This window comes from Puntigrus tetrazona, chromosome 1, assembly GCF_018831695.1.
Source record: "Puntigrus tetrazona isolate hp1 chromosome 1, ASM1883169v1, whole genome shotgun sequence".
NCBI classification, from domain to species: Eukaryota; Metazoa; Chordata; class Actinopteri; order Cypriniformes; family Cyprinidae; genus Puntigrus; species Puntigrus tetrazona.
In genome coordinates this window covers 20,610,185-20,636,892 of record NC_056699.1, presented here as the reverse complement: position 1 = coordinate 20,636,892, position 26,708 = coordinate 20,610,185, and the positions used below count along the sequence as shown (strand labels likewise).

General features: G+C 37.4%; 3 protein-coding genes across 4 annotated transcripts in view; all 3 read right to left on the bottom strand.

The window, feature by feature from the left end:
• tacr3a (tachykinin receptor 3a) overlaps positions 1-5,936 on the bottom strand; it is a 31,223-nt gene extending 25,287 nt beyond the window's left edge. For both annotated transcript variants that reach the window (XM_043244275.1, XM_043244285.1), the window contains exons 1-2: positions 5,269-5,936; positions 273-461 (exon numbers count right to left, since the gene is read on the bottom strand). In XM_043244275.1, the coding sequence (XP_043100210.1) occupies positions 273-461; positions 5,269-5,636 (557 nt within the window). In that variant the 5' untranslated portion in view covers positions 5,637-5,936. The remainder of the gene's footprint in view (positions 1-272; positions 462-5,268) is intronic.
• Positions 5,937-17,752: 11,816 nt separating this feature from the next.
• Positions 17,753-21,066, bottom strand: cnga1a (cyclic nucleotide gated channel subunit alpha 1a). The gene is given in 7 exon segments (XM_043246364.1): positions 17,753-19,456; positions 19,563-19,669; positions 20,308-20,412; positions 20,514-20,544; positions 20,547-20,662; positions 20,745-20,807; positions 20,915-21,066. Coding segments are annotated over 7 exon segments (2,124 nt in total). The 3' UTR covers positions 17,753-17,906.
• Positions 21,067-23,031: 1,965 nt separating this feature from the next.
• On the bottom strand, positions 23,032-25,470 carry enam (enamelin). Its single transcript, XM_043232939.1, has 9 exons — positions 25,440-25,470; positions 25,197-25,257; positions 25,084-25,107; positions 24,920-24,997; positions 24,802-24,841; positions 24,649-24,683; positions 24,526-24,561; positions 23,868-23,930; positions 23,032-23,778 (listed from the first exon to the last, which is right to left on the bottom strand). Exons 2-9 carry the CDS (start codon positions 25,248-25,250, stop codon positions 23,395-23,397), a joined length of 714 nt encoding a protein of 237 aa, XP_043088874.1. The 5' UTR covers positions 25,251-25,257; positions 25,440-25,470; the 3' UTR covers positions 23,032-23,394.
• Between the last annotated feature and the right edge of the window lie 1,238 nt (positions 25,471-26,708).

Sequence of the window (26,708 nt, the reverse complement as noted above, 5' to 3'; positions counted from 1 at the left end):
CACAAATACGCCGATGATACACAATACACAGAGTACGTGAACTTTTTTGAGTAATGTTGGTTGGGCACTGAGAACAGGTAGCAAATTTCTATTTAGATTATGGACCCTGTGTCTCAACCTACTTAACAGCTGAGGGCAACATTACTCAAAAAGTCGTCCCATGTATCATCACTAACATTATACACTCTGTGATTCTTGTTTTCTTACAGCTTTACATAGATAATTCAGCCTCAGATAAGACAATTGCGAATGCATATTTAAAGAACTCTCACATGAAAGGGTCTTCTGAAGGTCTCGGCCAGGCAACGTAGCAGAGGGTCCGGTTGGGTAATTTTTTGATGGTTGAAAAGAAACACAGAGGAAAAGCCAAAACCACAGCCAGCACCCAAATACACACAATGATAACCTTAGTGGCTGTGGCTGAGAGCCGTGGTTTCAGGGGATGGATGATGGCCATGTACCTGTACAACACAAACAAATGACTGCTCAGTCTCACGCCTCAGATACACGGCTTTAAATATCATCAGTATGATAAAACATCAAAGGCGCAGCACAGTTGGGCAATTTTCAATTTGCAAGTTGTGTAATGATCTAATAGCTGATTGATAATGGGTCACAGCAAAGAGACCATTCATATCTGCTCTGCTGTAGGTGTGAGCTAAATATTTCTCTCGAATGCTATGGAAGAATTCAACCTGCCAGCCGAATGCAATTTCATAACAGCACAGTAATTAGAACTGAACTTTCGCTCCAATTCTTCATTTTAACTTTATGGAAACAATCATATGCCATTGATTACTTGTGAACTCTTGACCATAATCCGAGGCTAAGCCTCTGTGGTTAACATATTCAAAATCATTCACGAGTGATAATAGGCCATTTGCTTTCTTAACGACTCACTCTTGTAAGCAGTGAATGGCTTATTAGACAGCCAATTATACTCTTGGGCAGAGAAGGTTATTTTGGGATATGGACGGCAAGGATGTCAAAGCACTTATGTAGGCATCTTGGATAAACAACAGGAAAGACGACAGAAGAGTACACTATGTATTAGTTATAATAGTCATGAATATAAATCTCAGCATGTATCTAGTAAACATTCACAAATGTAGATTAATTAATATACTGCAATTAAAAACAGCTCATTATGTCATGCTGCGATGAGTTAAGTTGCCACATTCATACAACCCAACACATGTGATGGATACAGTACAATCTGGCAACCCATTAAGGAAACTAATCCTGTTGTTTATCAAGTATTATTTAGCATACATAAATCAAAGTTTTGCTTTATGTCATGTTTAAAAATAGCTTAGGCTCAGACTAATTGATTATTTATTTATTCAGGTTGATTATTTATGCATGCATGCATGTATAAAACAATTGCAACAAAAAAAAAATTACATAACCAGTTTAGTTATGTACCCCTCGTTTTTTACAAACAAGGCTTAAACCTAGTCCTAGACTAAAATGTAAATCTAACCTGTTTCAACCTAAATAAACTTGCACTGACTGATCTTAAAACATGTTAGTGCCTTTGTTTTCTCCTAAAATTACTTAAATGTTCTAATCGAGACATGGCCTAATCCTGGTATAAGATAAGTCCTGTCTGTAAACATGCGCCTTAGAATTTCAAGTCCTTTTTTTATGCTCTGTTCATGTAAAATGAAAAGTCAGCTAAAAAACATCGGATTGAAGTGTAATGCCACTGATGACAAAATGTTTGAACTGGCATTGAACGTAATGGCCTCCGCTATTCTTTAAAAATGTGGCACATAACAGTTTCATTAAAGTTTCATAAACCAACAGAATGAGGTTTTGTTAGCAATGCCATTTCTCTCACAGTAAAATTAAACATTTATCGAACTGAAAATACGAATGGTGTCAGCACAGATCTCACACTTTCCTCCAAATACAGCAGTGCAGGCACACTGACCCACTGCAAATTCCTGCAGACGTCACAATTGCTCTGTATATAAAGAGTAGTGACTGCCTACCAGCAAAACAAAAGTAAAAGCAAATGTGGGTTGTGAAATATGTAGCCTGGAGCCACGAGCACTATGTGACATTTTGAGCACAGGAAATAGCTGTGAAGAACACACAGACTGGATTTAGCTTCTCTTATCTGTTATAATGCCCCTAATGCAGCAGCTATGTCCTGTTTGCTAATGTATTCCGGATGCAAATGTTTCATATATTAAAGTAGTTAAGTAGTTAGTAGTTATTATACTCCAAGGTTCATTTAATACTATTAGTAAAGGTTTCTGGGCATGATATAGCTTTTTATAACAACATTCATTTTACATTTTTCATCCTTCGGTATAAAATATCTTTGAAAAGCCTGCATTCTTCTGCAACTCATGCTTTAAAAAGTTGAAGAAAAAGTTGATCAAGTTATTTTAATCTAGTAAATTTTGCAGTTAAATTTTAATCCATTCATTAATGCTTTCAAAGTAGTTTGGAGTTAATTAGGTACTTGAGGTTTAATCTCAAAACATCAATGAAAGTTGTTAATAGAATTTACTTTACTTCTCATTTTACATAACACCATGTTAATAAAAGCCTTATAAATTAAAGTTACATCCGCAAAACAAGTTCCCTTTTCTGAATAAATCGGTGTTATATCAGGATTGCAAAGCAATATTTTTAAGCTAATTTTTCAACCATATTGCATCTTAAACATATGGAAAACACAAGAAAAGTACACTCTATGTTATGTTGGATGAATAATACCTTGTTATGTTAGTAATCTCCATTCCTATTAATAAGCATTTTATCTGATTAGCTTGACATTTCACTAGAAGTCATAGCTGAGGTCAATCTGTGACAGAAACCCAAACCTCAGACCATAAGCTTTTTGGGTATCAGTCCTAAACGTAATCAGAGGTTATGCTGCTTCCATCACTGTCACTAGTGCAATGTGACAACTCGCTTTCTGACATGAGTTCCACTGACAGGGCACAGAAAAAGTCATGTATAGATTTTGACATTAGTGATGTCTGTCAGACACAGCTACAGTATCTAGCTCTGGGACTCATTGTACAGCATTGCATAACTCTGAAAACTCATCTTTGGCTAACTGCAGAACTCATACCGCTCTTGATATAAGAGCTGCAGATCATGCATCAAAAATAATTTACCTAAGCAAGTTCACAAATATGACATTTGCACACTGCGCTGAACTAATCATCCACATTTGGGAAGGTTAGTGATGAAGCTCAGAAGTCCCATTTAATACGCATTATTTTCATATTATTTAGTTTTTGATATTAAAGTGCGAGTTGTCTAATCAGAGAAATCAGCAGGGTGCTGAGAGGAAATGGATGATTAAAATGGCGCAGCATGACATCTGAGAGGGTGGCAATCTCAAAAAAGAAGGTACAAAAAAAGAAAAGAAAATCTTTATGCATTTGTTCAGCAAGGACTCATTAAATTGATCAAAAAGGAGAGTTAAGATATGTATATAATGTTACAAAAAGATTCACTGGTTTAATAAATGTACCTCATGGACCCATAAATGTGGCCTGCCGTTAAAACATAAATGTTAGCATAATTCAAAAGAGTGCCACCCCAGTGACAGTATGCAAGCATATGCATCTTAAAAACCTAGACGGGGCGGTTTAGTTATTCAAAAGTTATTCAAAGTTATTCAAAAGTTCCAAAGCAGTGCTTGTGGCTAAATAACTTGACTCCCGACAGCGCTGGGACTATCTCTGAAATATTCAGCATTATACCTTGCGGCTTCTATCCTACAGATCTCCAATCAATTGCTTTCATTCACACTAGTTTGGATTGTTCTTTTAAATCAACCAATTCCAAATAACTGCATCTGATTAGAGGTTTAAAAAAAGAATGAAGATCAATGAGGGCTAGCCATAGAAGCTCTAGCTCTATGTTAGAGCTAAATGCGACAAATAGGTCTCTCTCTCTCTCTCTCTCTCTCTCTCTCTCTCTCTCTCTCTCTCTCTGTTGACTTTGTCCACTTTTCAGTGAGAGAAATTAATTTACTGTTTCACTACTATTTAATATGTTGAGGTTACATATGGTACACAGTGAAAAAGCTTCAAACGCTAATGCACGAAGAGAAGCATGACAGAGTAAGGTGAATGTGGAGGCTAACTGCTTTAAAGCTACTTGATTTTGCAAGCATTTATTACACAAAGACATGTGATCTCAACACAGCAGCCACATTTGCTGCACATTTAATAATCAGCATTAATCTGAGTGCATCTTCCCTGTGACAGATTCTCCACTACCGGCCAACCTTGCATTCTAAACAATACCACTGATTCAATTCAGGCTAAGAATTATACGGTCAATTTTAGTTATGGTACTCATGGCTTCAATTGCAGATGTGATGCACATCGTGTGATTTCCGTGAATAGAACGGATGCGCATCTGCACCCGCAAAGACGCCCCCTTAAGGTGCTGTAAATAAGTTATCCACAATCATTCCGCAGCCATTCACTTCAAGTCAAGCATTCTGCTATGAGTAGGAAGGACTGCCTGAGGCACTTTTCCCAGTTAAGAAAAATGACAGGCACACGGAACGCAACAAACAAATATCAGCCTACAATAACACATAAATAACGGTTTAAATCAGCCTTGACTAAATCTGTAAAATATATAAAAATCCATATCGAGGGTTTGTAAGGCGATCGTTTAATTGGTCAGTGGTGTCGAAACCAACCCTGTTGCATCACTACGTGTGACATATACACCAACAATTGTGGAAAATATAAATAGAATTTCAAGTTTTAAAATGACTAAATATAGTCTATATTTCTTATTTAATATGATATATTACACGATTGTTGTTATTATTATCATTATTTATTTATTCACTGATTCGTTCTAATGAAAACTCTCAATATACATAGGTATTCTTTATATGCCAAATCATGAATTAATCAACATGAAAGCCTTTTTTTAATTACTTAGAGGATTTTCAATTTGTTTATTTAAAAAAACTACATAAAATATATATATTTCATTTGTCAGTCGATGGTTACACTGCTTTTTAGAGTAAATTTCGTGGACGTTTTTTTTAGAAACTATCATTAAGCTAGCTATTCACTCATTTATTAAACATTTTTTTGAAGATTGCATTTCTAAAAAACGACACCAAAAAAAAAAAACTTCACACAGATTGCTATTGTGTGCCTTATCTGATCCTGCGCTTCCAAAACGGAACGAATGAAAGCATGCATTAAACACGACATCTGAAGTTCTCGCAGTGATTTAACGTTATCTTCACGTGTACTCTACCTGTCGACCGCTATTGCGCTCATGGAGTAAATGCTGGCAAACACGGAGGTGACGGGGAAAAAGTTGTGAAATTTACAGTAGGCTTCTCCAAAATACCAGTCTCCGTGCGTGGCATAAATAAAATTAATCAAAGTGTTGAAGGCGGCCATCGACGCGTCTGAAAACGCCAGGTTGAGCAGAAAGTAATTGGTGACGGTTCGCATCCGCTTGTGAGCCAGAATGATCCACATTACGATCAGATTCCCGAGCACCGCGATCGCCAGGATGAAGCTGTACGCCCCAGACCAGAGCGCGACGCGCCAAGGCGGCTGCACGAACTGGTTTGTAAAGTTCCCCGTTAGATTAGATCCGCTCTGTGGCGGTGCCATGGCCAAAATGTCCAGAAATCTTCTGATGCGAAATATCTCAAGTGGACTGGAGACCGCGCGAGACGCTCTTTGTGCTCAAGCGAAAAACGGCAACATGGCACTTAAAAATGCTCGATCTGGTGGGAATCGATGCTAAATGAACCGACTGGAGTATCGTGCAGTCCTCTCTATCGATAAGTAAATCGCTTCTAAGTTCTTAAATGCGCGCGACTGTCTCTTGACTCCTGTTGAACGCAGCCACGAGCGCAGCTCACTCTGTAGTCGAATGCAATGCCATGCACGGTGTGACAACTGGTCTAACTAGTGCCACTGGGAGAGAAAGTGATCGATTGATTCACGGTGTAGGGTTAAAGTACAGACAAGGACAAATTGGACTGAATCCTGAATCGAATCAATGGGTAAAATACATTTACGAAACAGGTCAATGCCCAGTAGGTCAAGAGAAAAAAAAAAAACATGGGCAGAGAACCCAAAACAGTGTTATGGTATTAAATTGTATATTTAATCACATAAGGATGACCTTATTTGCATTGCTGCAGAATTAAAAATCGTGACATGCTGTTGCATCAACAAAAAGAAGCTCCTGTTTCTTGGTGCACGTCAAAGACATAATGGATAAATTGCATTAGACACATGCAATAATTTAACCACATCATGCCACTGTCATACTGGACGATCATTTCCATACTTCTCACAGTGACAGAACCAAAACCAAAATTTTATCGTGTACACATTGCATCAAACTAGACAGTTTAAACAAACCCATTGGTTAAACTGTCAGTCGCCATCTTCATGGCAGGCATATTATACATTAGTTTTATTTCCTAAACCCTGAGCTGAATGCAATTTGGTATGCAATTTCATGTGCACATGTAGTAACCTTGGGAGATGAAAATGATGTACATTTGATAGGTTATCATTGGAATGTTTGAGGAGTGTAATAAATGTATGTTGTCTCTGCCCAGCGCAGTGCAAAAAGGCAACCGGTTCTAAATGACAAACCTCAGTACAATCACTAACAGCCTATATATAATTTCTTATTGTAAAATTAACACTGGGAAAGTCTATCATCCCCATGACAAGTAAAATGTTTTCAACAGTCTCTTAAATAAGACTAAGTGGCATTATTGAAACTGCTGGGGATTTGAAGCTTTTTTAGCAGATGTTCAAGCTAATGAAACAAATCTGGAGGATATGCACATTCATTATCCGCAAGATTCCCACTAACCATCACCTGGATTCATTTAATCAGTTCAGTAGCTCATTATGCATAATTTTATCATGAATACACACTTTAGAGATTTTATGACTTCCTCTCCATTCATATCATATATATATATATATATATATATATATATATATATATATATATATATATATATATATATATATATATATATATATGTGTGTGTGTGTGTGTGTGTGTTTCCACTGATAACAGCAAGGTATTAATACTAACATGAGGGTTAGTATTAATTATAGTTTATCAATCAAATCAAACATTCTATTTTGGATAAACGTCCTGCAAGCTGAGCCTGTTTTTTATGTTAATTTATTAAATGTCTCCTAAGCAAAGATGTATTTGGCTGTTTAGAATCAAATGTCAAAGGCTGACATTAAACAGATTACTGTGTTTTCAAATATTTGGGCCAAGGGATGCTTTTTGCATTGCATTAACAATGTTTTAATAATGCTTTGCCTTCCTATAATTATAAAAATAAATGAATACCGAAAAGTGTTACGTGATTCAACCCGAAATGCCACTGCTTTTTCCTCCACTCATCGGAAAGCAAGATAAATGATGAGATGCAAAATTGAATTAACGTTGCGTCCCGTATATTTCACCTAGATGACCAAACAACAATATTCAGTAAAAGATCCTGATAAGAGTTTCCTTAAAGTCATGGCTCAGATGTTTGTCCACAAGAAAACATCATAAACACCACTGACAGAGCAACAGGCTTATCACATTCTACCAAATGTTGTGCTTGGTGGTTCATTAGATCTCATTCCGCTTGAGGTGATACCGAAAACAAGCTGTGCAGTTCTGGAAAACCGTTGATAGACACACAGAGTACAAGGTCAGAGTTTGCTCTCTGAGCCTTAATAAAAAATAAGGAGAGACCACCAGAATATAAATTCCAGCAGAAGCTTCTTAAATGACACCTCTGATGTCATTCTTTCCGTGTCACTGCACACGGATGATAAGAATCAAATAAATAAGCATTTCTGTTCGGTATAAAGCGCTGGGGTTTGTCATAGCATGGAGGAACCCTTCATGATAGTTTTTTGAGCGCAAGAAATTATGTAGCTCTTAGGGATATTCAGTTCCTCAGGTGCAAAATGATACGTAAACCACTCAAGAAAATGAACGGGTGAAAGGTATTGTACAGAAAGCTAATGCCTTCCACTCTCGTGGAGAAAAAGGCAGAGGATCGGTTGAATCAGTTTTGCCTCCAGAATGGTAATTAAACAGAAGAAAGTAATGGAAGAATTATATAAGAACATTACTTTTCCTGAAATTACCTACACAATGAAGTGAATTATTTAATCACCAAAAGGGGCTGATAGAACAGGAAGGAAGTCGCAAATGGCTGTTTTTATTTTTTAATGAGGCCTTTGTGATATCAGAACAGTTGCATTACCTAGATACTTGTGACACTGGACCACAGAAGCAAAAGCACATATGTAGCACGGGTATATTTATATCAAATACCAACAATAAACTGTATTTTATTTTATGCCAAGGATATTATCTATTGCATGTTCCATTACAGTATTTTGTAGATGTCCTACCTTAAATTTTATCAGTAATATGCATAGCTAAGAACATTTGGACAAATTAAAATGTTCTCATTATTTAGATTTTTGTTGAACCCTCAAATTCCAGATTTTCAAATATTGTCCCATCTTAACAAACCCTACATAAATGGAAAGTTTCGAATGACTTATAAATCTCAATTTCAAAAACTGACCCATATGGTTTTGTAGTCCAGGGTCACATCTTCTATTTCATGCTTTAATGAAATTAATTTTAAATATCTTTTTTTTCTTTTAATGTAACAGTGTTTTTAATGAATTTAACAGAATGCTCATCATACATGTATGAAGTCCATTTCTTGTGTATAGTTTGAGTAATTTACCTCCTCCAGAACTTGGCATCAGCTTAACTCCCTTGGCGCCCAATTGTTTCCACCCAACACAATCGTTGAATGATAAAATGCAGAAGGTGCACATGGAGCATGGGCATCAGTCAGTCAAACCTTAAACAATTGATGATGAAGGTTGCCAGTCATGAACTGCGGAGAGACCTCGACAGTGATCCACATCACATTATGTCTTCACTGTTCTAATGATGGCAGAGATGTACAGGAAAAATGAGCTGCTATATAAAGAGTCACCGCAAAGGTGTCCTCCAAAAAGTCTCGCCTTCTTTCAATTATCACATCAAGTTGTCACATTCGTAAAAGCCAGGAGGAAATAAACAGCTGGCCTCATGGGCTTCACCTGCCACCATCTCCGATATAGCCTGAGGTATGGTGAGGGAACTCCAAATCTAGCCATAAGCAATATACACACAACAGATCCTATAGACTGCCATTATAATGGTTCAGATGGGTATCTTTGCATCCCATGAGTTTCTTCTGCCAGACTGTGGAGAGAAAACAACTCTGCATTAGTATCCAAATAAAAACACAGCACAACCCAAAATTGATTTGTCAAATATGCACAAATTTGTAGCACATGCTAGTCATGCTAGCGACATGCTAGTCACTTGCTAATCATGCACATGCTAGCGACATCATGCAAAATGCTTAGCGACATGCTAGTCATGCTAGCGACATCATGCTAACATGCTAGCGACATACATGCTAGTCATAATTTCATGGTATTATGCTAGCGAGGCTAGTTGCTTTTGCTAATCATTTTGGACATGCTAAATGCTAGTCACTCTCATGCTAGAAACATGCTGGCGTATTTCATTGTTACTTGCTAGTCACATGCTAATCATGCTAAAAACATGCTAAAACATGCTAGTCATGCTGGCGACATGCTAGGGTCATGCTAGCGACATAGTCACATTGCTAAAAACATGTATGCTAGCGACATGCTAGTCACTTGCTAATCATGCTTGCTAGCCACCTAAACTCCTTTGGCGATTTTGAAAGCAACTCACATTTTCTTCATGTACTTTCTAGGTTTTGAAAACATGAAGAAAATAGGTTTGAACAAACCTCTCAGAAATCAATGGAGAAGCCATTGCTAGACCGAGAGGCGGTGCATTACTGTAAGAAGTGAAGTGAGGAAATTTCCATCCTCACTATCAATGTCACAAACGTGAAGTGTGTCTTTGTTTAAAAAAAATGATAGTAAGCATAAAAAGCAAGCATACGGAATCTGAAAATGGGTGCATTTAAAACTATGATAAATGCATAAATAATGCTATGGGGTTTCGATAAAACATTTTGAACTATGGGAGGAAATAGTGTTTTTAAATATGAAACTAAAACCGCCAGTAGGTGGTGGAAAATCACCGTCTTGGTAAAAGAGTCATGGAATCATTCGATTTTATTTATGCAATTGAATCATTCTCAGCTGATTCATTCTCAACTAATCAAATGTTGCTCACAGACGCACAAATATTCTGATGTGGATTTATTTTGAAGGCAGTGGTTATTTGCATATAAGTGCCAATAGCCATAAATTCTATTTACAGAATCAAAAGGTGACTTAAGACTTCCCCTTGAATACATACGCATGTGTGAACTTATCACAGTTTTCTGAGATTCAACACAGAATCTGAATTAGCATTACAATATGAATTCATGACATGGGGATAAGTTGACTGGTCAGACACATGGGATTGACGTTGAAACTTGAATTGGGTACCTTGTTAAGCTTTCCTGTCAATCACACTTGACCGACCATTTTCAGACAGCAGTGCTGACTCAAACCTTTGCTAATGTTTTGCTCTCCATTTTCCCTTTGAAATATACAAAGATATACCTAAAAATTATAATTCCTCTAAATTATGATTTTGGTAAAGCAGTGTTTAGAGTAAAATATTACCACATGCTTTCTCATTTTTCCCCTAACGTTTTTTTTTTTTTTTTTTTTTTTTTTCCAAGGATGAAAATGTGTTCCTCAGAACCCAGTGAGTCGCTGTCATGTGAATAAACACCTGCTACAACATGCCATTCAAATCTGTCAAACCCCATATGATGTATCTTCCCCTGATTTCCTCATGAAGACGTTGGCATCGATCACATCCAGCGTTTTTCCTGTTAATATGCTGCTGGGATAACTGCATTTAATTTTCATTTTACTTTCAGCGGTTTTAAGGTCTAATTCTCTGTACTGAACTCTGAACTAATATCCTCATAAACGTCTAATTTGCTGCTTATTAATAATTTGGAAGGGAGGCTATTAGATTGGGGATGTAGAATCTGTTCATGCAGATTATGTGCTTAATAAGTAATAAACAGCCAATATGTTAATAAGAGTGCGAACTGGCCCTATAAAGTGTTGCACTTTCAGCTTTTGCAGTTTTAATATTAGAATATCGTTTCAAATAAAAAAATAAAATGTAAAATATCAGATAAAAGTAAAAACAACCTGCTTGAACATTTTGGAGAACCTCTATGTATCTGTATCAAGTGCCTCAAGGCTTTTCCCTTATGATGGGTTTACTGTCTTTTAGAGCTCTTGAAAGAAAATATGGCAAAATTTGTTCCTCTGAAAACTGGCATTTTTCAAAGGGTGCCTAGAGGTTCTCCAGTGGATTCTTCAGCAGTGCTGCAATGTGTGTGCTGTTTTTACACGGTATTAAGAGAATAGCTCACCCAGTAATGGAAAGTCTGTCGTCATTTACTCACCCTCCATTGTTTATTCAGAATTTTCATAATATAACAATATTTATTTTTGAAGAACATGCATTGACGGTAGCCCCAGGGTTTTTTTTTCATTAAACGGAAGTAAGTGGCTAGTGTCAACTTATTTGTTAACAAAATATCTTCCTTTGTGTTCATCAGAAGAAAAAATAACATGCAGAAAAAATGAGAGAATTTTCATTTTTGATAGAAATATTCCTTTAACATCCTAAAATTAGGTAAATTTTAAAACTTGTTTTCTAGAGAATTATCGTCGATTATTTAATGCACAAATACTATTTAAACTAAACTGAGCTAGACAATGACGTCACTGAATTCAATCATGAAATGCCTTTAACTGAAAATTGAGTGTTTAATCTTGTCATACTGACACTCTATTCTTAAATTTGATACTGTTAAGTGCTTTGATTAAATTTGTATTACTAAAAGTATTAGATAAATAAAAGAGACTTGACTTAAGCCGGCTATGCAATTATAAGAGAATTCAGGCAAAACACTAACAGTCAGTCACTAATAACAAATATATTATATATAGTGCATCTACTGTATGTCGATAAAGTGCAAACTTCTGCCATATAATGCATCAAGGATGCATCAAGCCATATAAGTGTGTACGTGACATTTGATTAACCCTAAATGGTGCCTCAGGTATCTTTTCATTTTCACAGTGGTTAAGGAAGTAAAAATGGCACACTCACGGAAGCAATCAAGCTGTTTCTCCGACCAAGACTATAACTTAGACAGCTGGAACAATAGTCAGTAGATATGGGGCCACATATGGAGTCTTCTCAAAAAAAGCTTGTTTCATTTCCCTCCAAACAAATCCATCTGAATAGGCTCCATGCTGTTGTCTATGATTTATGCGAGATCGCACAGGTTCATGCGGTTTAAAGGAAGCACATTTCTTGTTTTGCCAGCTTAACTGGTGAAAGGAAGTCAAAGAATAATTCAAAAGGAAATGGGGAAAAAATTGCTCATGTTTTCTCAAATCCCGTCCCTCAGTCGGGTCTTAAGATTTAATGCTGTCTAAAGTAACATTTTGGAAGGTGAAGTACGCTGTCAGCGATGTCCTGTAACAAAGGAAATGATGCGCTTCAGACAGGGCTGAGTGATTTTATTTGAAACCAACTGCCACATTTTCCTCCACAGTAGAATTATAAGCCTGGAAAAAGAAAAGTTGGTTACAAACGTCTTACAAGTCTTGTCCATCACTATGCTTTTTTTTTTTTTTAAAAAAAAAAAGCTTTTTAAGCCAAGTCCCATTCCAGCTGAAATGCTTTCATAACCGTTTTACAAATTACAAAAGAAAGTGGTGACTAAGATACATATTCCCGGCTAGAGAGAAAGTGCCAAGCCTGAGGTGCTTCACATACTGTAAGTGCTACACTGTAACTGTGCTTCTCTCATCTCACATCGTCTTCCTCATCCATCATTTCCATGTCGACCTCAAGGCGCAAAGGCCTCAGCAGAACACATTGCCAGAACTTCATACACATCTTCTCAGAAACGCTCAACTAAATGCAAGTGACATTGGCATCGCTGAGATTTCACGGTTGTCACTCAATGCTCAAGAGGAAAGATTCCTCTGAGGAGTACAGCACAAAGAAATGCAGAAGCCAAAAGCAGCGGAATCAGGATGCAGTCATTTAATTGTACTTTCTGTTGATTAACTTCAGAAACCTTGAGCTTCTCTGCTACCGAGGCATTGATGAGCAATCATGCTCCACGTCACCTGCACGTCCCAGAAACCCAGCTGGGGGTCAATGCTTTATTTGCATTGCATGCTAAAAAACGTCCCATACTATTTTCAGTGTTAAATATTCCTTGGCTTTCCTTTCTGTTCAGTTATGAATCCTTGAAAAGAGGATCATTGGTCTGGCAAGGTCTTCTGGCCGATGAAGGTTACATCACAGACTCTGGGAAGAGGCATGACAGTGATGCAAATGTCACTGAGTCCTGATAAGAAATTAAGAGGGCCGTTGCCTAATTTAGCATACAGTGATAATAGCAAGGCAGGAGTTTGACAGCAAGAGCAGCTCTGCTGTTGAATAGACTAATTAAAATAACATCATAGCTTTTCTTATCATGCTTATAGAACTGGCATATGTTGAGCATCGAGGGAGATTCACAATTGCAGGCAATTATGAAAATTAAGATGAGATCACACAGCACAGTGTGCTGTTTATTAAGAGAAATCAGCGTCAAAGAGCTTAGATGGTGCACGAAACAGCATCAGACCAACAGCTTTTCAATTTCAATTAGCAGACTGTTAAATGGAGAAGAAATTAAACAAGATCTACAATAATGTAACTAAATTACTTCAAATCCCATGTCTGCACACGATGGTAAGTGATCTTTCCTTCTCGCGTTGCTGATTTTGCAGTAGTCTGCAGGATGTGATTCAAACCACCGTCTTCAATATCCCAGATTTCCCAGTTTCAATATCTACATATATTCAGCGCAAGAACCTATTTGACGTAAACGCAAGTAATCACTTGTGATCAAGTGGAGGAAACGTTTTTCACAGGAAAGGGGTCCATTTATGGATAATGACACAAAATTACTTTTCCACCGCACAATACTTGGACTAGTTTTAAGAGGTGAACTCAGCTATCACAATCACAGTTTTAATAAAAAGCTTAGAAATTCAAATACCGCATGCAGTCTGCATATACAAACAATGACAGTATAATGACCTGTAATACAGACTTTCAGGTGCTACAAGAGGCTATACGTGATGCAGGCAATTGCTTAGGCTTCCCAGGAGAGCTCCAAGCACTCATTTAAACCATAAAGATCACAAGCTGGATGTGAGGACATTTAACATTCTTTGGAACTTTGGAAGCTGAAACTACAGGTGGCGTATCATAAATCAAAAATCAGCCTATATTTGGCTACAATTTGACATGCCACTCACCTCAAGAGTATGGAAAATATATGTCTAAGCACACATGGACTTCAACATCTTGCACATAAACCATGACAGTGCTTACAAAGATAAAGACATTAAAGAGAAAATGCTGTAAAAAAATGCATATACTGTATATAGATTAAAGAATAAAAAGTAACACTGTAATCTGCATAATTTATTCATTCTTCTATAACCATGCAAAATGTTATTATTCACAGATTCCACCATACTCAACAACAACTAAAACAAAAACATGAAAATATTCATCTGAGCTATTTAAAGCATGCTTCGTATTCACAGTGCTTACTGTTTAATATTTAAAGCACTTCTGCATTTCAGAAACTGTGTTTGTCAAAAGATAAAATTAGCAGGTTTTTCAAAAACAGCATGGAGAATGAACTCAAGACAATCAAAGAACTCAAGGGCAAATATGAGTAATTAATTTAAACAAAACAGAAAAGCCAAACAAGAATGTATTTCTCACTATTCACATGATTTTTTTTCACATCATTTTAACAAATGACAGAGCACTTTCAGTCAAATGTATTATATTCATTTTATACATAATTTTGCCCCAGTTGATCTTCATGTTAATAAACATGATTTCATGCTTAATTCAACATGTTATTCATAAATATTTGTGAAATTGACAAGTACTTTGGCAGTAAATCCTGTTCCATGTTTTTCCAGCATGTGATTACAGGAGTATATATAGCGTGATTACAGTTTGATCCTTCTTTCAAAAACAAGAGACCTCTCATTGTGTTGCAGTGTTTCCATGTATACGTTTATACTGTGATTTTTTTATACTGGCAGGCCTATTTTAAAGACCTCACCCAGTTCTCCAGAAACCCACCGGCTGCTCTGAGCGCTACTGTCACAGGATGTCATTTTCCCAATAGGTCACCTTTCTTTGCCTGCTAGAACTGCTCCGGTCAACTGCAAATGCTATTATCGTGAAGTAAATTGTTTAGGAGAAACAACAGCACAGCGACTAACTGGTCAGTTACACACACTAATAGAAAGAGACAGGCAAGTGCTGAGATGTTCTTAGAAATGAATAGGAAACAACAGGAAGTACCAGCTTCTAAGACCAAAATGCACATGCCTACATGCTGTGGTGTATCGTTCTGCCACCAACTGATTCCAAAACACCCTGGTGTGAACTGCCCATGTGACTACCATTTACCGCTCAGATCAGAGCATTTGATGACAGTGCTCTGTGAGACTCAGGTCTTCCCTACTGATAGACCCTTGTTGCAGCACCATTTATTTTGTATAAGAAGTTCTGTATACAGCAAGTAAAATTGGCTCTTCCGAACAGAAAAAAATCCACCTGTGCTCTCACAGATGCTGTGAGCTTCTGAGTGTCTTTGTGATGAAGGGCCAAATGCTACAATCAAATAGCTCGACTGACCACTAGCTCATATTTGATGTGATTCGGCAGTGTAGATGTTACTAAAAGCCCAAACCAATCTATCGGTTTGTTCTCAATGATTTTGGCAGCACCGCGACTTCTTAAATCACACGTTCATTCGTGCACGTTCCAATCTAGCTTTCAGTTAAACAACAAAAAGTTGTACCAGCATGTTCGTATCTCCAGCACTTGTGTGAACAAGTTAATTCAGTAAGTAATTTCTCCTTGAAGGAAAGTCATATGGTCCTTTTTGATTTGCCTCTAAAAGTCACAGACGCAGTCTAATTAATTAAACGTGTCGCTCCTGCTGCTCGAGAGACGAAACGGTGGAGGACCCTTTTCATGGCTGACATCACAGGCAATAGCTTCCTTTTTTATCTTGCTTTCCCATGGGAGACATACTTCCACTGTTCTTTCATTTCCCTTTTTTTCAGCTTACTTCCCTTTTCTCATCACCTCTCTGAGCAAATACAATAAGTGTCCACATGTGACAGCAAATGCCGGCTGAGAGAACAGGTGGGAACGTTCAAAATGAAAGAAGAGATAATATTGAGACATATACACCGCAACCACTCCACATATGAGCTCTGACTAAATCGAAGGCTTCTTGGAAATGAAACACTGGTCTCAAATCAAATTTGCTCAATACCTCAAATTTAAAAAAATGAAAACTGACTTTTGCATAGCTGAAAAAAAAACTGCAATTTGCATTATCAAAAAAATGTAGGCAATGGAAAATTGCAGGAAGCTGCCGGATAACACATCATGGATAAAAGCAGTTCTGTACAAACTGGCTTCGGAAACAAAAAAAAACATAGGCAGAGTTAGCTATTACTGGGCTGAGCAAGTGATTTTTTTAAATGTCAAAAAGTCTGCCTTTTCAATTTTTGCCATTTTTGCAGATTTGAATGCACTAAATTGCCTGAGCATGTTAAGCAGTTAAGTCTGAGCAATTAAGGTTAAAAATGAGTGCTGAATGTATTTTTAGATTCATGTACCTTTCTCTGTCTCGCATTGAAGAAACAAATAGGATACGCCTACTTCACAAGCTACTTCTAAACACTTTTTCCTGTGAATTTGAAACTGATTAAAGTGTGCCATTATGGAGAAAGATGCATCATGTGGAGGCCATGAGCATTGTAAAATGATGCAAACTGAGGATCTAATCAGCTGGATCCTATACGGACGTCTTTTTTGCCGAAACACCCTCATTACCCTCCCATTCATGTCCTAACAGTTGCGCTTTACAGTTGGGTTTAGTAATATTATTTTAGTAGTATTATTATTTGCAGCTTTTCCTTGTATTAGAACTTGTTTGAGCAATATTGTTTAGGAAAACTGTATGAAAACAATAACTATTTTTGCAGTTGTATTTAATTAAGCTGGCGGTGAAGAAACATTAGTTTTTGAAGCACACTCTTACTTTATCTATCAGTAAAAGAAAATGTCTTTAATACTAGTGTTTCCATTAAAAGAAATGGCTGTTTGTGTTTATTTTCAATGTGTTTATTATTTTATAAAATTTCCAGCTTTTGAAGAGAAAAGGGTAATTAATCTTTGGTCCTCTGCTGCACCCTTGTGCCCATCAGGGTAATAAAAATTACTTTGTTAATTATAATAATTTTATTATTTTCCTTAAAAAAATGTTATCTCAACTACCAACTAACTAGTTGAATGAAAAACATTTTAATGTGGAACAATATTGCTGATTTGCTGATTTATAGGCATGTTGTTTTTCTGTCAGCAGAAAAAGAACATATTTACAGGTATTGTCTCTTCTTTTTTGCCTTATGTAAAAATCATATGAAAATATATGTTAGAAAGAAATACAAAGTATTTCTAATTGATCATTTGCCAGACAAGAAATCGGTTGTTGCCTTGATGAGAATTTATTGCCTGCACAAGACATGTTGTGTGTGACGTGTCAACAAATTCAAAGCAGTGTTGATAAGGACAAGAATTAATAACACATATTTGTATTAATTTGGTTGTATTTAGTATTCAGACCTTATTCTCTCTTTTATTATGAAACAGTCTCAAAAGGTCTTATCCTATGACTCCTCTTCTTTCTTTTCCTCTTCGGTTTTTTCCTCCTCTTTTTCTTCGATCTTTTCCATGTCTTCTTCTAACTTTTCTTCCTCTTTCTCCGGCTCTCCCTCTTTCTCTGGTTCTTCCTCTTTCTCTGGCTCTTCCTCTTTCTTTATCTCTTCTGTTTCTTCCTTCTTTTCCACCTCCTCCTCTTCGTCTTCATCCTCCACCACCTCTCCAGCAAAGCGCTCTATCTGAGCGATCCGTCGCTTGATATCCTTTTGCGTCTCCTCCTGTTGGGCCAGCAGCTTCTTCACCTTGGTCTGCATGATCTGCATCGTGTTGTACACTCGATTTACGCGGTCCTCCAAATCCCTCTCATCCGGCTTCAGTTTTGAAGGGTCCAGCTCCAACAAACCATCCTTCAGCAGAATCTGTCTCCCTTTTTCCTCCAGCATGGCCTTAGCATCTGGATATTCCGTCAAAGCCTCCATCAGATCATCTTTGGACAGGCAGAAGAGGTCCGAGTATCCTATGCTTCGGATATTGGCCGTTCTACGGTTCCCGGCCTTGCTGCCCTTGATGTTTAGAATGCTGATTTCTCCAAAGTAGCTCCCATCGCCAAGAACGACAAATTGAGTCACACCATCGTCAGCCACAACGGCGAGTTTGCCATCCTTTATGATGTACATCTCCCGGCCGATATCGCCCTTGCGACAGATGTAGTCACCCGGACTGAAGACTTGAGGACGAAGCTTCAACACCAACTCAATCAGCAGCCCTGCTTCACAGTCGGCAAAGATGCGCACCTTCTTGAGAGTATCTAAGTGCACGTTCATGCCTATCTCTGCCCGTAACTTGTCTGGAAGGTACCTCAGAACCTCTCGTTCATCTTGTGCTTTCTTGTTAGTCCACAAGTAGTCAAACCACTTGATGACTCGTAGCTCAAGATCTTTGCTCACATGCCGCGCATGCATGTACTGCTTGATGTTGTCGATCCTGGCTTGGAACTGAGCCTGGGCCGCGTTCATATTAGAGATCATTGTAGCGATGTTACCCACAATGGTGGCAAAGATCATGACACCCACCAAGAAGTCGATCACATGAAAGAGGAATTCAGAGTCTAGCTCCGGAGATGGCATCTCTCCGATGGTGGTGAGGGTAAGAGTGGACCAATAGAGGCTGAAGGAATACTTTCGCATCAGCTCTCCGAACTCGTCTTCAGTGAGAGAGGGATAAACCCACGGATCTGATCCGAACCCAATGGCCTTGGAGAAGGAGAAGTAGAGGCATGCGTTCCAGTGGATGATGATGATGATGTACATGATCAGAGTGCAGATTCGGAAGATGTTGGGGTAGTTGGTCATGGTTTCGGAGATTGTAAAAAACTCAAACATGCGGTTGAGGCGGAGCAGCTTGTTTATGCGGATCTCTGGGTAGTCTAATCCTAAATAGAAGTAGAAGATGTCCGTGGGGAGCATAGAGATGACATCAATGCGAAACTGGAGACTGTCTTTGTACCGCTGAAGAAGGAGCTTTTTGTCTTTGACTAGTAAGCCCTGTTCCAGGTAACCTGGTTAGAGAAATGTAGCATGAAAACATGACACAAAACGGTCAACAAACTTAAAACTCGCTTCCTAAAAAAAGACATCTGATGGTGCTACTGATGTTAGATTAACCTGTTCGTGCTCTGAAGGCCATGTCAGCCAGATAAAGCAGGTCGGAGGTGTAGTCCAGGAGGAACCATATCAGGAGATAGTTGTGCTGCAGCTCCTCGAAGCAGGCTCTGTTCAAAGAGACACAATAAAGTACGTATAACAGAATATACCTACCTGGTCTCATGGCATAACCGTACCTTGGTGCACTTTTTAGCAAGACAAATATTATGTACCAACAAGTATATATTACTGCAGTTTTTTTTTTCAAGAAATGAACACTAGAGACATTAAAACCTTTTATTCCTTTTTTTCTACACAAATCTACAAAGTTTCGATTAATACAACGTAATTTAATAAAACACACAATTATTTTTGAGTATTGTGTTATGACTTCAAAACAATATTAATATGATAGGATATTTGAAAGCTGATGCTTTTGAACGTTAGCATCACACATATCCAGCTTTATATTTATGTTTTCATAAAGTGTCAAAAAAGTGTTCGCGTATTAAAACCTGTGTTTTAGCGCCACTTGGTGGACATTTTTCTTTGACACTACGGCAAAACGTGCAGTAAGATACGTAAAAGTGGTGTTGCGCAAAAAGTGCACATTTTTTTATGAGACCGACAGAATATACTGTAAAAAGTCAGATTTAAGAAAGCACTCTTCAGAGGTTAACAAAAAAAGGAGAAATGTTCTATTTGTATTCTTCTCGCATCTCTCTGGTATCCTCATCTTATTAAAACATGAACATTTAATTATTACCTTGCAATTATAGCTGTCCAATTGTACATGACAGGAATTGTAATTATAAGGAGCCATTGATAGTACAGGAGTCCCGCTGGGTTAATCACAAACACCTCCTTAGGCCTTGACAAAATGAAGTTGACATGAGCAATAATCAATGGTGATTACTTTGAACTTTTGGAAATCACAGAGTAAAAATGACAGATAAAAAGTCTGATACCAACCCTTCCTTTTTTTCTTTTTCTTTTTCCTTTCCTTTTCCTTTTCCTTTTCCTTTTCCTTCTCTTTTTCCTTTTCTTTCTCATTTTCTTTTTCTTTGTCATCCTTTTGTTTCTTCTCAGTTTTTTCCTTCTTCTCTTTCTTTTCTTTTTTCCTATATGATAGGACAGCAAAATATCTAAACATCAGTTATACCCACACTCTCTCAGTTAAGAAGCACTTGGTATGCTACTTACTCTTTCTTCTCCTTCTTTTCTTTCTTTTCTTTTTTCTCCTTTTTCTTTTTCTTTTTGTCCTCCCTACAGAGAGCACAATACATCATTGCCACTATATTACACATTGCCACATTATATCTTGTATATATACCCATATATAATATTTATTATATTTAATGATCTTTGATTACTCTTCATTGTTGTTGCTGTTGTTGATGTTAAATACACGTCCTGCGCTTGGAGCAGGAATTGGTTCGTCACTGTCCTCCTCTGTGTCCACCTCCATTATCGGAGACATTTGTGGTGGGACTGCAATACACCCTGATCCAGGTACAACAGTCATGATTCCTTTTACCCTAAAGCAATTGGCTGAAGCAGTGATTTAAAGTTTGCACATGTCCCCATTTGTTAAAAGTCACTGGGAAAAAATGTAAAGTAGATAAAAATTGCCACAAATTCAGATCAAAAACTCACCAACCGTTTTCCTTCAACCTAAATCCCGTCCCATTCTCTCTTGATCAGAAGATTTGCAGAGCCCCTTAGAATTACAGACCTTCTGTCTGGTGAAATGAAAGATGCCGTCAAATTACAGCGAGTGTTTTCAAAGGAGGAGTACGTATGCGGTTCATTTGTTCTGTTGTGCTCTGTAATGATATCTCAGACTTGCATGACCCTGAGAAGGATTTGGAGATTAATGAGAGACTAGAGTGACAAAGACAAAGCCTCCTCCCTGCCTTCTTGAATGGTACATAATTTATACTCCCTCCAACAAAAGTTCAAAGTATTGGTGAGGCCCGTCATTTTACAATTACACTGCGAATTTTAGCAACTTGCTGTTGTTATAATTGTGCCATATTCAGAACTACTTTTATGCGCGCGTTTAAATGATTTCACCAGAGTGCCTAAAGCATTTTTGAGTTACCGCATTTGTTTGTGGTATTTATTTAACTGTGATTTCATTGTACTTATGCTGTCGCAACATCATACTGGTGTAAATTATGTACATGTGCTTGCTAGACTGTGAGCCACTGAGTGAGAGATTTACGTCATGTAGTAATATCTGCCCAGTCAGCACTCTTGCACAGATCTGCTTTATCCTATTAAAACAAGCCAGCCTTACCACTCACAGCTTTATAAGCCTTCTAGAGAAATATATGGCCGTGTTGTTGAATATACATAGTATTTAGTTTACATTTTTCATTTTATATATGTAAAGAGACATTATAGATTATTTTAATAAAATTGTAGATTAATGCTAATACTACTATTTTATTCATTTATTTTCTGCAATGAAACGGATTGGGTGATATTTTGCCATTTTTATTTTTTCAGAGTGTTGTATTTCAGAAAAATAAAAGGGGTTTTAATTGCAGAGCCTTGTGTGTTTGTTTGTGTGTGTGTGTGTGTGTGTGCATGTTTTTGTGACGTATGAGGACACATATTTGCATAATAAAATGGATATGGCATAAGTATTACTAGACAAAGATGACTTATGAGGACATTACCTATATTGTCTCCACTTTTCAAAACACTTATAAATCAGAGTGAGTTTTTTTTTTAAATCTAAAAATAAGGATGTAGGCAATAGCACATGCAGTTTGTACAGCATAAAAACTATTACTCCTATGGAATGTCCCCACAATTCCGTAGGTGTGTGTGTGTGTGTGTGTGTGTGTGTGTGTGTGTGTGTGTGTGTGTGTGTGTGTGTGTGTGTGTGTGTGTGTGTGTGTGTGTGCGTGTGTGTGTGTGTGTGTGTGTGTTTGTGGTCCTGGTAAACTGTACATTATGGAGACAAAATATCCTCACAAAGATGCCAATATCCTTCCCCTTGTGGGGATATATTTTGGCCCCCATGAGAAAAAAAGCTCAGAAATCATACAGAATCATACAGTTTCCTGTAAGGGGTAGATTTAAGTGTATGGTAGGTGTAGGGAAATAGAATATACAGTTGCATATACAGTATAAATAAAGTTTGTAACAAAAAAATGTGTGGGTTTGTGTGTGGTCCTGGTATTCCCTATATGTTAAAAGAAGCTTATAAATTATGTAGAATGACCTTTTTCACAAAATCTGAAAATTCAAAGTTTTGTGTAAAGGGTAGGGTTAGGATGAGAGGATAGAAAAAGGTTTGTGCTGTATAAAAACCATTATGTCTATGCAATGTGTGTGTGTGTGTGTGTGTGTGTGTGTGTGTGTGTGTGTGTGTGTGTGTGTGTGTGTGTGTGTGTGTGTGTGTGTGTGTGTGTGTGTGTATGTGTGTGTCTTTAGTGACTAGTTTCTTCACACAAAACTATGTTTTGTCCATTTTTATTCTTTCCAAAGTGTTACATAGTTACATTTTAGCTGATTAAAGAGGCCTTTAACTGCAGTAAGACAAAAGGCATTTTATTTTAAGAAATTGAAAGAGAAGACATATAACAGGCAACGCTGTTTGCAGCAACATTGGCTCAATTCTTACAATGAGGTTAATAAAAATTGTCATCTGCCAGGAAACTTTCACACACAACACAACAGGAATGCGCCACACTATGCTCCAGCAAGCCAGTTAGACATCCCCTCTGTCTAGCCAAGTCCCTGTGCTACAATGTTCAGACCATAGAGGTGTGGTCTTAATGTCAGCGATGTGACTGATTGGTTAGGACCTTGGGGGCTGGGCTTGTGATCATCTCTCTCACTGCACTGGCAGAGCAGCATCAGGAGCATCAGCCACCAACACCTGTTCTGCTCCAGCAGCAGCAGCAGCAGCAACATCAGGCCCCACCAAAGTGGCGTCGATTTCCACAGCCACTGCCGGTACCTCTGGGATGAGAGACGGAACAACAGAAGCAATGACAGGTTCAACCGCAACCTCGACGGCAACATCCACGGGGGCGATCTCGTTCGCGGCAGTGGCATCAACAGTTGCAGCGGTTCCAGCAGGTTCAGGTTCGGCCGCAGCCTCAGTTGCTTCTGCACCCTCTGCTTCTTCTGCCCCTTCGGCCTCATCCGAGTTCAGCGGAGCAGCCGGCTGGGCAGGCTGGTAGCCGTAAGGAGGGTAAAACCCACGAAACTGTGGCTATGGTAGATAGAAAAATGCGAGGAACTCATAAAGTGCGTAATGTTTAAAAATGCGTGATACAATTTTGATGAGATGAAATAACCTACAGCTCCTTCCTCGTCTGATGCATCTCCTGTGGGTGCGAAAAGAGCGGGGTTGAAAAAAAAGCCCTGGAAAAAAATAAAAGTTTAAAGATCAGTGTCAACATAACAACCTGTACTTATTTTATGTATAAAATAAAGGTTTATAACAATTCAAAGTAAAAAATGTTTTTTAAAAGTTCTGAAAAGGAACCTTTTGTCGATAATCTGAAGAATGTTTTGCACTATAAAGAACTTTTTGTAGAATGGAAAGATTCCACGGATGCTAAAGGTTCTTCATGGAATTGTTGACAACAAGCCGTTATTGTTAAGAGTGTATTAACAGTTTTTGCTAATAAATTAATAACAAAAAGCATGGCTTTGTTATTAATCTATTTGCAAAAACTGTTAAAAGCAACATTGCTATCAGCTACTACTCAATAAACAAATCTAAACAGCACTGTATAATTTATGTTGTACTATTCACGATACTTTACATCATAAACAGACGCTGAGAAGGAATCAGAAATTACAGAAAATGACTCAAACTATTGATAACATGGTATAACATGCCTTTACTGACACTGATTGCCAAAATAGCAATAGCATGTTGCTAAACTGCTGAGGTACAACCTGATATAACATGACTGACATTGACCCAAAAAAGCAATAGCATGTTGCTAACCTGCTGTGGTGCTTGAGGTGAAACTTGAGGCTGGGCCTGTAAAATGAAAAAAAGATTTTCAAAAATGTTTTCAAAGGTTATTGTTTCTCCTTAAAAATGTAAAAATGTATATGGCATGTTTACGTTAACAGGCGCGGGTGCTGCAGGAGCTGCAGGAGCTACAGGCACTGCCTGTGAAGAACACAAAATGTCATCGGTTCCATTAAAAAGACAACTTCTGAGGCACGTTTACACAGTAAAGTCTTCAAATGACGTGAAGTGATACAATTTTTTAACATACAGGCAGTTGAGCACCAGTGGGAGCTGCTCCAAAACCCTGCGAAAACATTAGATTATGTTAGCATTTTTAAGCGCCTCTACTGTACGCCTATGTCTTTAGCGCAATCGAACTGACCTGTTGCTGCAGATGTCCTAACATTCTGTAGAGTTCCATCAACTGCAGAGCTGTGTTAGCATGATTAACAACTGCCTGCTGCAGAAGAGAAAAGACAACAAGCATTATGCTAAATATTAGACCATGCATTGACATCCATGGTCATCGTCTCACAGAGGGCTTACCTCATTGCTGCCACTGTCAGGGGCCTAAAATGTGCAACGCAAGAGAAAGATGTCAAAAATGTGCAAAACTTAGACTTTGTTATGCTGTCTTGAACTGAGAAAAAAAAACTTACAGGTGCAGCTAGCGAGGAGCCCAGCAAACACATCAAGAACGCCAGAGCTTTCATATTTGCTCTTATGATTCAAAAAGAAAGACAAACAAAACTTGTTTGGAATTCTGTAAAAAGTTTTTTGACAGTGGAAAAACTTGCTTTAGATTGTTAAGATGCTATTTACATAAAGAAAAAATGTATGAAAATCGTGATTCCTTTCCAAACCACAGTTTTTAAAACTCTCTAGAAATGGTAAGAGCTTACCTCTTTTTGAAAATCGCAAGGACAACTGGCTGGCTTCTTGGAGTTTAAAGTTGAATGCATAACTACTGAACAAGGCCGCTATATATACCCAGCAGATCCTGAAACAAGCCAATCATCTCTCAGCAAAGAGGGAAATCTATTTTTTGCCTTTATTCCTAAAACAAGGTTGGAATTACAACTGTTAATGACTCATTATGTATAATTATACACTGTAAAATTCTGCTTGGTGCACAGTTCTTCAAAAAGACAGACGAAAAAAATGAAATTATCTACCCGATCCTCCAGACAGGAGGGTTGTCTGTCTGTGGTGTTTGATGGTGAAGTTTGGATATATATGACTTTCAAGGGGCCCCTTTTCGCTCGGGAGTGGGACTTGTGGGCGCCTGCCAACTTGATCAACCTAATTAAAACAGATCTTCACAATGAATCTCGTATTACGCATTCTTCTGAACTCTTAATTACAGACTTAATCTACCATTTCTTGCTGATTCATATGGAGATACAGTAGATATAAATCTTTTGACTCCTCATTGTTGTGACCACACTGACATCTTCTTTAGTGCTGATGTTGTCTGCGTTTTTCTCTTACTCTATGGTTTGGAGCATTACAAGGATTGCCTTATGCTTTAGGGAATCCACATCCAGGATGTCCACCATCTGATAAGTACAGTTAAATGTGAACTTAAATTGTTTAGATATCCACTTACTGAGATTACAACAAGAGAGAATACTTTTGCTCCCCTTCAGTCAGTTGTTGATAAAACAAATAAATGTAAAAATATTTTCTCAGGGGTAAGGTTTCATTGTGTATATGTGTGTGTTATTTTTATATATTTCATTTTTGCAAAACAGAACCTTTAACTGTACATTTTTAACCTTTTATTGATTCACACACTTTGAGGTCAGTATTTTTATCATTCTTTTTCTTTTTAATTATCAATATTCAATAATTAAACTGGATCTGAGAATGATCAAATATCATACATTATCAAAAATTGGCTGTTACTTTACATTTAAAAAAAAAAAAATATATATATATATATATATATATATATATATATATATATATATATATATATATATATATATATATATATATATATATATATATATATATAAGAAAAGGATTGATTGCTAACATACAGTACATCTTTTATTTTGTTAAGGCTTGTGTTTATTTTAGTTTGCATGTAAAGAGACCATTAAAAGACCTTCTCTGAATTTTATTTGTACGAGCATTTTAAAACATTCTCTAAATTGATATAAATA

What these genes read in the sequence shown, in the direction of transcription:
- enam (XM_043232939.1), bottom strand. Translation starts at nt 25,250, where the DNA reads ATGAAAGCTCTGGCGTTCTTGATGTGTTTGCTGGGCTCCTCGCTAGCT. An exon ending in CTGACAGTGGCAGCAATGAG is followed by an intron (nt 24,998 to 25,083) that starts GTAAGCCCTCTG and finishes TCTCTTCTGCAG; the next exon opens with CAGGCAGTTGTTAATCATGC. An exon ending in TAGGACATCTGCAGCAACAG is followed by an intron (nt 24,842 to 24,919) that starts GTCAGTTCGATT and finishes ATGTTTTCGCAG; the next exon opens with GGTTTTGGAGCAGCTCCCAC.